The sequence below is a fragment of the Lithobates pipiens genome, unplaced genomic scaffold (assembly GCF_037356315.1).
Source record: "Lithobates pipiens isolate NorthernLeopardFrog02 unplaced genomic scaffold, aLitPip1_a1.2 Scaffold_23, whole genome shotgun sequence".
Lineage (NCBI taxonomy): Eukaryota > Metazoa > Chordata > Amphibia > Anura > Ranidae > Lithobates > Lithobates pipiens.
This window is the reverse complement of record NW_027507785.1, coordinates 53,793,764-53,806,082: the sequence shown is the minus strand read 5'-3', so window position 1 is coordinate 53,806,082 and position 12,319 is coordinate 53,793,764. Positions and strand designations below refer to the sequence as shown.

Genomic DNA, 12,319 nt, shown 5'->3' with positions numbered 1-12,319 from the left:
AAGACCAAAAAACAGCACTAGCAAGGAGATGCTGGCGCTGTCACAGGACCGTAAGTATGGACACTTTCGTGCTTTGCCCCCAGTTGTTCTTTTAGGCACACACCTCTCTTACATTGCTATATGTGTTTTTAAAGGTCTATGCAAGCAGGTATTTTCATGTGCAGCCTTGGAAGATTTTTGGTCGTTCGTAACTGAACCAAAACGCTTTAAAATAATAATGTGCTGTCGATTTGAAATCTTAGATCTTGAAAAAAATAATTTTTTTACTCTAGTACAGGAAAATATTGCTTTTTACCACGAGTCAATACAGAAAATGGTGTCAACTAAATGCAGTTGCAGACAAGTGTTGTTGGACTTAGAAAATAAAATTCTTTTGGTAAGTTAATGTAAAAGTAAAAAGTTTGTGCTTACATATGTACATACCGTATTTATCGCTGTATAACATGCACATTAATTTAATTAAAAGAGGGACGTTTCAGGATTTTTTTTTTTATTTTAAATAAAGAACTTTTAAGCAAAATAAGGGTCAATGCCCATCTACAGCCTCACCATTGCCATCAATGCAGCCTGATCAATGCCCATCTGCAGCCTCACAAGTACCATCAATGCAGCCTCATTAGTCTACATCAGTGCAGCCTCACCATTCCCATCAATGCAGCAGCCTCGCCATTGCCATCAGTGCAGCCTGATCGAAGCCCATCTGCAGCCTAAAAGGGACGGGGGGGGGGGGGGGGGGGTCGGGACCAGCGCCAACTGATTACATGCAGTGAGAATCTCCTATGATAGACAGAACAGTGGTCCAATGGTGGCCCAGGAGACGAGACTTCCTATTACAGAGACCACCAAGTAAACAGGAGATTCTTACTGCATGTAATCAGACGGCGCTCGTCCCGTTGTGATCTTGTGTTGTCTTTGTTGAGTGTGGCTGTGTCGTAACAATTTCCCAGTTTGCCTTTGGGATTAATAAGTCATTCTGTATTCTGTATAAATCCCACGTAATGAAATCGTATAAAGTCCAACACAAATATCTAAAATGAACAAGTCCAATAAGAGAAAAATCCAAAGCAATCCAAATAATAAGTGTCTTGCAAACACAGTCCACCAAGTGATCTGATCCAGGGGCGGCCTCCCCTTTCCATCACCGCTGCCACCCCCTGTTTATGCCGGGTGCATGAATTACAGCGGCAGGGTTTTTTCTTTTTGAAGTCAGAGGCTCTAATAGGCTTCAAAATAGGGTAGGCCCCGGATGAAAAGCATTGCGCCCAGAACCCATCCTGGTGTGTTAGAATAGCGAATGACTATTCGCTATTCTAACACTGAATCGCCTCTCCGCCAATCAGGATGTGCGGGTGTGAGACGCGTTTCCCGATTGGCTGAAAGAAGAAGCGTTCTCATTGGCCGCCGAGGAGGAGGGAGGAGATAGATGCCATTGAGCCGAGGAAGGAGATGCCCGCTCGTGATGCCCGCGGAGGAGAGCCGGGGAAGCCACCTGTGGTTGAGGTAAGTGCATTGACCGACCCGACCCGTGGAGGGGGGTGGGGGTTTACGGTTTGCCACTTCCCACCAAAAAAAAATTACCACCAGCTGCCACTGATCTGATCACTAAAAGCAGTGAATCATCCTTGATCCCTTGTCAATGTGCACTGTGCAGCCAACAGGACACTCCACCCAGTGACAAACAGATCTGCTCATCTCCAGACATGACCTCACAGATCATAAGAGGTCAGAATACGCATTTCCCCAAACAGGGTATAAATGATGATCTGCTCTCAACTTTCACACCTTCAAAAATGATCCCAGACTCATATCACCCGATAGAGAGATGTGAAATAGAAAGGGAACTAATAGTGCTCACTGACAGACTTTATTTAAAAAAAAAAACCCATGAAGATAAAAGCACTCATCAAGCTGCTCATCAAATATAGCCATAGAGAACTTGCTGCCATGTAATGTAGTTAATAGTTACATAGGTAGTCAGGTTGAAAAAAAAAGACACAAGTCCATCTAGTTCAACCAATGAAAAAAAAAAGACAACCATCCTCTATACCAGGGGTCTCAAAATTTTCTAAGCAAAGGGCCCGTTTACTGTCCTTCAGACTTTAGGGGGACCGAACAGTGGCAAATGGGAGTAAACAATGCCCCATCATTGATATTGGGGGGGAGGGGATAGTGCCCCGTTGTTGGTGTCTTTACTGGCAGAAACAGTGTCCCATCATTGGTGTCAGTGGGAGGAATAGTGCCCCATCATTAGTGTCAGTGGGAGATATGGTACCCCATCTTTGGTGTCATTGGGAAGATTTTGCCCCATTGATGGTGTCAGTGGAAAGAATTGTGTCCCATCAGTGGTGTCAGTGGGAGGAATTTAAAGAACAAAATATTACAGCACACACATGCAAAAAAGACATTTACCTCCTTATAGAGGACTTATATAATGCAGCACTTTACTATATAAAGGAAGATAATACAGCAACAATACAATCCAACACAAGAGGGTTAAGAGGGCCCTGCTCCTTGGACCTTACAATCTAATAAGGAGGGGCTGGTGGAACAAAAGGTGATAACCGTGAGGGATGGACTGATGGGAGAAATAGAAGATTTGTTTATTAGCTGAAGGCAGAATAGTCTTCCCTGAAGAGATAAGTTTTCAGGGATTGCCTAAAAGTGGACAGAGTAGGAGATAGCCAGTTTGGGGTAGGGAGATCCAGAAGATGGGAGAGGCTCTGGGGAAGCCTGGAGATGAGCGTGGAAGGAGGAAACAAGTGAGCTAGCGAGCAGGAGGTCTTGGGAGGAGCGGAGAGGACTGTTTGGGTGATATTTGAAGCCAAGATTGGTGATGTAGCTTGGGGCAGAGTTGTAAATGCCTTTTTTTTTAATGTTATTGTTAATATTTAGAATTTTATTCGTTGGACAATGGGAAGCCAGTGAAGGGATTGGCAGAGAGGGGTGGCAGAGACTGAATAATGCCCCAAAGGCCAGGTAAAGGCAAGCAAAGTGCCACATCCGGTCCCCAGGCTGTAATTTGGAGACCACTACTCTATACAGACTCTGGTGTCCATAAGCATGATGACGTCATCGGCAATAGGCTCCGCCATATACATGTTACGTCCTCCAATTGAACTTCTTCAGTTGGTTCAATAAGTGCAGAGTCTATTTGCCTTCAGTAAATCAGGCTGAAATTTGCAGACCACTAATCTATACAGACTCCTGTGTCCGTAAGCATGATGTCATTGACAATTAGAGGTCGACCGATATATCGGCCGATATTTGCCATTTTTTAAATAATCGGCATCGGCCGATTGTGCTGATAAAAAGCCGATTTAGAACTACAGCGGGACTTGGAAATGACTTCTGTAATAGAAGTCAGTGTAAGTTGCCTGAGTCGTCATAGAAACGTCTTCCTCCTCTCTGGGCTGCCAAGAAAAGAACAGAAAGATACAATGTTTACACTTGAATGAATGAAGTCATCTCAGTGTGTAGAAGTTCTCAGTTTAACCATTTAAAGACTAAATTTTTTCTGACACTTGTTGCTTACAAGTAAAAATCCTGTATTTTCTGCCAGAAAATCACTTAGACCCCCCCAAAAATTATATATATTTTTTTAGCAGAGATCCTAGGGAATAAAATAGCGGTTGTTGCAATATTTTATGTCACACGGCATTTGCACAGAGGTCTTTCAAATGCATTTTTTTGGGAAAAAAATACACTATTTAAAAAATAAAAATAAAATAAAAACAGTAAAGTTAGCCCATTTTTTTTTTTTCGTCCAAAAGTTTTGACTACCTGTTTTTATTTAATATATAGTTTTTTTTTTTTTTTTTTTTAATCTAAATCATACATACAAGTAAACTGATTGGAGGTTTGTTTTGTTTAATAAATGTTTAAATGTAAGAAATTTTCTGTATCACTTATGAAGGCCGCTTTCACACTGGAGCGGGCAGGCGTTGATGGTAAAACGCAAGTTTTAGCGGCTCTTTACCATCATTTTAGCGGTGCTATTTTGCTGCTAGTGGGGCACATATAACCCAGCTAGCGGCCAAGGAAGAGGTTAAATGTGCCCGTGAAGCACTGCTGCCAAATCGCATTGCATGCGCTTCGGCAGTGGTGCCCATTCATATCAATGGGCAGGAGTGGTGGAGGAGCGGTATACACCACTCCAAACGTGCTGCTTGCAGGACTTTTTTTTTAAGATCCTGCCAGCGCATCGCCTCAGTGTGAAAGCACTCTGTCTTTCACACTGACTGCAGGGGAGCCATTTTGCAGGCACTTTACAGGCGCTATTTTTAGCCCAAAAGCGCCTGAAAAACGCCCCAGTGGGAAAGGTGTGTTAGATCAAGGGGGATTAAAAAAATAAAAATAAAATAAATAAATAAATAAAATAAAATCGGCCTAACATATCGGCCCAAAAAAATCGGCATCATATATCGGCTATCGGCCGCCATGATTTCTAAATATCGGCATCGGCCAGAGAAAAACCCATATCAGTCGACCTCTATTGACAATAGGTTCTGTCTGATACGCGTTACGTCCACCAATTGGACTTCTTCAGTAGGTTGAGTAAATGAATGCAGAGTTTATTTGCCTTTAGTAAATTAACCCCATTGTGTTTACTCAGCTTTATCATTCCTTGATCCTGCTACCTGTAAAAAGCTACATTTTACGATCATAAAACCCAATTAATACCACACACCGCAGAATCTGAAGGAATTTGCTATATCACCATTTTACTTAGTGTAAATGAGCTGAAGTTGAGATGTTGTCATTGCTATTACTCAGTATGTGACAGCTTGTCTTTTAATTTCCTGACAAACTCTTTAGACCGAACACAAGCGCTTCAATGTTTGTGTTCCTGTTTAGCCCTAACCGGTCTGTTCTTTCTTTTTCGCAGAAAGACGCAGAGCTGACAGATCTAAAATCAAACGTACAGCTGCTGGCGACGAGCGTGGATGCGATGAAGTCACAGCAGTGTGAAAAGCACCTGGAGCTGTCAGAAAAATTAACACGCTTGTCAGACTCCATAAAGTCATCAGAAGATAAAATCCTCAGCCAGATTCACAACCTTAATTACGTCTCTAAGCCTGCGCAACACTTGAAAGAAAATACGACGCAGACGTCTCCCACCAGCGTTCAAAACCTGCCTGCCGAAGAACATTTCTCATCACAGTTCAGAACAACAGGGACTTGTCTAGATGTCTCAAACCTCTCACATAGCAGGGTTCAGAACACATGTGATGGAATTAGCAATGGATTTCCTTCACAGCACAGAAAAAATCTTTGTCTAACCGGATTAAGAGGTGTAACAACGCGTAGCGGTGCCAGATCTCTCGGCAGCACAGAGAACTCCGGCGTCGCTTTAGAATCTCCAGAGAACCATCGGGGATCAAACGCTGGGGGCCGAAGAGTACATTTCAGTAAAGGCGACGTCACGGATGTATGCCGCCTGCAGCAATTTTATCGCGACGATCACTGCGTCCCAGTAGAGCAGGACCATCTCCGCCAACGCACAGAGCAACACAATGGGAAAGAAAACAGATCCACTGCCTTCAGGTGTAAGAAGAAGAAAGGAAACGCAAATAAGCGTAGGGAAAATTCCAAGAACAGAAGAGGCTTTTCTATTAAAAATACTACTCAAGTTATTCCCAGAGCGGTAGCTGGTAATTCACTGGAGAAATCTAAAAATGAACCTGTCACTCACAAACGATATAACTCCATCAGACAGACGGAAAATTGTTTTACGCTTTGTTCTGAGAGATGTGAATCTTCATTACCTGTCACTCCGGTGCCGATGAGAAAAGCTCAGAAAAAAAATAGCCGGAAATGTACTATGCTTAGTCCCGAGAAAACGGTAAAGCAGAATGGAGAGGAAGAAACAAGGGATGAGGATAGGGGCAGAATTTCCAAAACAGAGGGCTGTCCTGAAGACAGCGATCTGCTCATATGGGATAGCAAGCCATTTTATTGTGCTACAGATTGCAAAAACAACATGGCCTGGTTTCCACCTTCAAGTCCCTCTCTCAACAATTCTTCTACAAATCTCAACATACAAAAGGAGCAGCAGGACTTAATTTCTTTGTTTTTCGATAGTAGCGATGATTCTGATTGAAACATGAACGTTTCTTTTTGTTTTTGAAGTTTAGATGTACCGTTGTTAAACATGCATTAAAATGTAAAGCAAATAGTTAAAGAAAGTGTCAGATTATTCTTTTTTTTTTTTTTGTTTTTTTTTTTTTTTAATCAAAACGTTTTATTGGGTTTCACAAAATGCAAACAAGTGTGAGGACACAAAAGAATATCACAGATACATTCATCAAAGATTGATGCCAGTAATTCGTTTTACAACGCTAATAAAGGGTCAGGAAGATATTAGTTATGAGGAAAGGTTGGGAGCGCTGAACTTATTCTCTCTGGAGAAGAGACGCTTGAGAGGGGATATGATTTCAATATACAAATACCGTACTGGTGACCCCACAAAAGGGATAAAACTTTTTTGCAGAAGGGATTTTAACAAGACTCGTCACTCATTAAAATTAGAAGAAAAGAGCTTTAACCTTAAACTATGTAGAGGGTTTTTTACTGTAAGAGCGGCGAGGATGTGGAATTCGCTTCCACAGGCGGTGGTCTCAGCAGGGGGGCATCGATAGTTTCAAGAAACTATTAGATAAGCACCAGAACGACCACAACATACAGGGATATACAATGTAATACTGACATATAATCACAAACATAGGTTGGACTTGATGGACTTGTGTCTTTTTTACACCTCACCTACTATGTAACTAGTAGGTGTCACTAAACCCACATCATAAAAAACAATCAATAAATGGTGTATTCCATGCTGTTCATACCCACTCAGTCACTATGAGATTTGTTTTCTGTATTCTGCAAAAAAACTGGTTGATCCCACTGCTCTCTATCTCCCCCTTCTGTTCATGTCCCCAATGCAGTTGGCAGTTGGGGATTTTGCAGAGCAGTGTTGGCATCTCTGCACATGCTCAGTTTTGAGTGAGTTTCTATGCTGAGCATTTCCTCCCTATCACAACTGAGCGACTGTAAATGTGGTCTTTGGAACAGGAAGAGGCCATCCCCAAACTGTTCCCACACATTTGGGAACATGAAATTGTTCAAAATGTCTTGGTATGCCGACATGTAAAGAGTTCCCTTCACTGGAACTAAGGGGCCTGGCCCAACCCCTGAAACGACCCCACACTATAACCCCTCCCCCCCCTTCACCAAATGATTTGGACCAGTGCACAAAGCAAGGTCCATAAACACATGGATGAGCTATTTTGGGGTGGAGGAACTTGACTGACCTGCACAGAGTCCTGACCTCAACCCAATAGAACACTTTTGAGATGAATTAGAGTGGAGAGTGCGAGCCAGGCCTTCTCGTCCAACATTAGAGCCCAACTTCACAAATGCACTTCTGGAAGAATGGTTAAACATTCCCATAGACACCCTCCTAAACCTTGTGGACGGCCTTCCCAGAAGAGTTGAAGCTGTTATATCTGCAAAGGGCGGGCCAACTCAATGCTGAACCCTACGGACTAAGACTGGGATGCCATTAAAGTTCATGTGCGTGTAAAGGCAGGTGTCCCAATACTTTTGGTAATAAAGTGTATATGGGTATGACGATGTAAAACAGGTTATTGATGATGATTATTTATTTTTACTCTGTATCCAAAGGGTGTTTTTTTTGTTTTGTTTTTTATTATTTTGGACATGTGACCAGCAGAGGGCTAGACGCTCCTCCTGCTTATGTTTCCCTGCAGACAGGCTGGGAAAGATCTGGGTCATGTGACAGCTGTATATGGATTAGGAAAAAGGTACTTAGGTTTTTCTTTTTTTTTTAAATAAAATAATTACAGTGCCATCATCCATATACAGAAATAGAAGGGAGAATGTAAATGAAACAGTGTGTGTGTGTTTAGTATCACTTTAAGCTGTTGAGGCATACATGTCAAGGAAAAGAATGTAATATACTTACTTAAAGTGGTTGTAAACCCTTACAACACACTTTGACCTACAGGTAAGCCTAGATTAAGGCTTACCTGTAGGTCCAAGAAATATCTCCTAAACCTACACGGTTTAGGAGATATTTGCCGAAAGACAGGCACCGCTGTCTACGGCACATGCACCGTAGACAGCGGCGCGCATGCGCACTGAGCGTGGCACCGTCAACGTCGAAGATGCCGCGCGTGTCGGCTCGCATCCGCGGGAGTGACGTCATCGCGGCTTCGCCGAGTGACAGCGGCGGAGCAGCGAGACCCACCGAGAAGATGGATGCGCCGGACTACAGGGGACAGCGGTGACATCGCTGGCTCCTGTGTCAGGTAAGTGACACATAATGGGGTAGTATGCGATGCATAGTAGTCCATTATGCTTTACCTTTGCAGGGAATGAAAGAGGAAGTAAACTCATCAGGGTTTACTTCCTCTTTAAGAGAAGGAGAAAGAGAAATGTGGATAAGAAAAGCCCACTGCAGTTGTTGCCAGCCCCAAGAATTGGGTTGGCCCTTGCAGTATAAGCGTGAAGTTGAGGAGGCGGGTCTAGGAAGCAGGAAGAAGACAAAAAAAGGGCAGACACTTCTGGGTTTAGTAGTGTAGTCCACTAAGGTTTGTCATCTAGCTTTGAAAAGGTGAACAGAGATGGAACAGAATAGGTCCATTTCCACGTTTCATGGTATAACCACTTGCCAACCAGGCCTTTTCTGGCACTTCTTGTTTACAAGCATAAATCAGTACTTTTTGCTAGAAAATTACTTAGAACCCCTGCACATTATATATATATATATACCCTGTTTCCCCGAAAATAAGACAGTGTCTTATATTAATTTTTGCTCCCAAAGATGTGCTAGGTCTTATTTTCAGGGGATGTCTTATTTTTTCCTTGAGGATGAATAGGGTACACATTTATTGATTCTGCCCCCTTCTGATCATCCTGTGCCATTTTGATCCCCACCCCCCTCAAATCCACCCTGTGTCATTTTAAGTGAGCCCCCCTCCACCCACCTATGTGCCAGTGGATTATTTAGTCCCCCCCCCCCCCCCACCATCTTCACCAGACATCCCCCACCCTTTACCAGACATCCCCCACCCTTTACCAGACATCCCCCCACCTCAGTCACCCCAGGCCAGATTCCACACAATGTGCCTTACTCCTGCCCAGCGCGACTCACTGTCTAATTGTGAGTCAGCCAGACTCCGTCAGGGCAGAGCGAGCAGCAGGCGGCAGAAGGTGGCAGCTTGTGCTGGCGGCAGGACGGGCTCTCTGGTGATGGGTGACATCACTCGTCATTCAGAGAGCCAGCCGCAGCTCACTGATTTAAAGAGACCTTGCACCTGCCTGCCTGAACAGTTCCGGCTGAGCTGCGGCCAATCGGTGAGCTGCGTGGCAGCGCCCACCGATATGGTCCAGAAGAGTCAAGCGCCTTATGGTAGCTTTAGGGGCCTTATATTCAGGGGTGGCCTTATTATCGGGGAGGCCTTATTATTGGGGGATGCCTTATCGGGGAATGCCTTATATTTCTGCGAGAGGGAAACCTGGTGGGAGGTCTTACTTTCGGAGGATGTCTTACTTTCGGGGAAACACTGTATATATAGTGACAGTACAGTTCCCTAGTAATTGTCGCCCAGGGTTCTCAAATAGGCAGGTTGAGGGGCTCCAGGGGTATTTAATGTGGAGGAATCTGTTTTATCAGTTTCCTCCAAAGTTTGTAAAATCCAGTTGGGGACCTGGAGCCCAGAGATTCCATAGCGTTATGGGTGGGACGGAATCTCCAAACCTGGGACCGGGTTTTGGGAACAGCCAGGAGTCTGGCTGGTTGATTGAGCAGGTGGGTCCTGGGCTTATAGCAGAGTCTGGATTAATGTCCCATACCTACGATGAGATTATCGGACGAATGAACGTCCGTTTTTTATTGCATGCTAATCTCAGATCGAATCTGATGAGTTTACTAAAGTCACGAAAATTCCCGCACGACATAAAAAAAATTCGTACGTGATGTCATGTGTTGTAATGCATTTGTATTGCATTTTCGAACGATAGCTGTACTGATTACACGAAAATCGTACGATCTAGCATCGTACGAAAAAAATTTCCGTGCACGTCCGATAGAATAATATCGGATGTACTGTTCGAATCGGCTCTCGAAAGCTCTGTACTAACGATCCGATTATCGTACGATCGCATCGAAAGCGGTATTTTCCGTACGATTTTCGTATCGTGTGTACGGGGCATAAGGTTCTGGGCTCCACCCTCCCGAGGAGTCCAGAGAGTGCAGGTGTGCACTAGTGGAACCCAAGTCTGAGGATCAGAGCAGTGAGGGGCTGCTTTTCTAGATAGACGCTGTGTGCGTCCAAGGAGACAGATGAGAGCCTGAAGCGGAAGGCCTGAGCAGCAAGGTACTGCCCCCAAGGCTGAGCGAGCCTTAAGAGCCAGGTGGATTGGCATTTTCATTTGTTATTGTTTTTGGATGAAGAACCCTGGAGAATAAAATGATTACGGTTTCAATATTTTATGTAACACAGCATTTTAAAAAAAAATACACTTTAAAGCGGTTGTATAGTCAAAAAGGCTCACCTGTAGGTAAGAAAAAATCCCCTAAACCAGTACGTTTTAGGAGATATTCCCCCTGCAATGAGCCGTTTACTGCAGCGGCGCATGCGCACAGGGTATTCTCGGCTGAAAGTCCGGCAGACGATAGACCTTGCCGGAAAAAAGTCTCCAGCGTGCATGCCACTCATAGTGCTGGAGTCGCGATACATGGAAGACACACCGAGGCAACATGTCAGCTACCTCGGCGTGGACCAGGTGAGATACCCATGCCTCTTTCTAAGGTGAGTATTTCATAATGAGCTAGTTTGCGGTGCATACTAGCTCATTATGCCTTTTGCCTTACAGGTGTAGGAAAAAAAAAAACATGTCAGCGGGTATACTACCGCTTTAATGAATTCTAATGCAAAAAATATATAAGATGGTGTCATGGCGAGTAAATAGATATCTAACGTGTCACACTTTAAAATTGTGCACACCCCTTGTAATTGAAATAAGGGATGACATGTCTTCTTTATTATTATTATAATACAGGATTCATATAGAGCCAACAGTTTATGCAGCGCTTTACAACATTAGGGCAGACAGTACAATCTCAATACAGGGGGGAATCAGAGGGCCCCATGGAGAGATCTGGGGTCAATAAGACCCAAAATCTCTCCTCTACCTTTAAAAGCAAAAGAAAAAAAATGATGATCTTTTGCTAAACAAAAATGTGTGTGTGTATATATATATATATATATATATATATATATATATAGTTCACTTCCACCTTAGATTGGAAGTGACGTCAAGACGTTGCTCTGGTCCTCAAAGACCATAGAGGCGATTAGAGATGATTTGGTCTCTGGTAACCTCTATGCCAGCTGTGTGACCAGCTTGGATTGTCTCTCGGGCATGCCGGTAAAAACTGTAAGCAAAAAACCAAGAAACACCGTCTCCCACTGCTTCTGAAAGCGTTCCAGCAGCTAATTAGCCTTGAGGACCAATTTTATGAGAAAAACAGTCGCCGACTAAAAAATAAATAAATAAATAACGGGGTTATGGCTGATAGCCTCAAACATAACCCTGGTAAACCACTTGCAAACCGCAACATATACATATTGCGGTTGGGTTTTCAGCTCATTTCTGACATCTAATATCCTAGGCCAGGGGTCTTCAAACTATGGCCCTCTAGTTGTTCAGGAACTACAATTCCCAGCATGCCTAGTCATGTCTGAATGTCAGAGTTTTACAATGCCTCATGGGATGTGTAGTTTCGCAACAGCTGGAGGGCCGTAGTTTGAGGATCCCTGTCCTAGGCTTTCTGGGTGCTGTCTATTTTTTGAGGATCGCTCTGCGGGTGACTAAGGCCCCTTTCACACGGGATGGATCAGTAATGATCCGCCCCGTGATGATCCGCTTGCTCAGCGGGGATCGCTCCGTTGTCCCTGCTGAGCCGGCGGCTGAAAGACATAGGCCCCTTTCACACATGCGGACCGTATGTCCGTATTTCATCCATCCGTTTGCAGATAAAATACGGACATACATGCATTCCCATGGGATAGCGGGTGTCTGCGGATGAACATCCGCAGACACCCGATATCGTCCACCTCCGCAATTGTCCGATTCTGCAGATGGAGGAAAATCCTATTTTTCTATCCGTCTGCAGAGCGGATCGGATGAACACGGACAGACGGCCCATGCTCGTCCGATTCCCCCATAGAGGAGAGCAGAGAGCTGACAGGGCGGTCCCTGCACAGTGTGTGGAGACCGCCCTGTCCGCCGCCGG

The 12,319-nt window shown here is 44.1% G+C and overlaps 1 protein-coding gene across 1 annotated transcript in view; it reads left to right on the top strand.

Moving 5' to 3' along the window:
* The window catches only part of IHO1 (interactor of HORMAD1 1), a 55,895-nt gene extending 49,720 nt beyond the window's left edge, over window positions 1-6,175 (top strand). Inside the window, exons 8-9 of the mRNA XM_077451631.1 lie at window positions 273-376; window positions 4,886-6,175. Of these exons, the coding sequence (XP_077307757.1) occupies window positions 273-376; window positions 4,886-6,100 (1,319 nt within the window). The 3' untranslated portion in view covers window positions 6,101-6,175. The remainder of the gene's footprint in view (window positions 1-272; window positions 377-4,885) is intronic.
* Window positions 6,176-12,319: the final 6,144 nt, after the last annotated feature.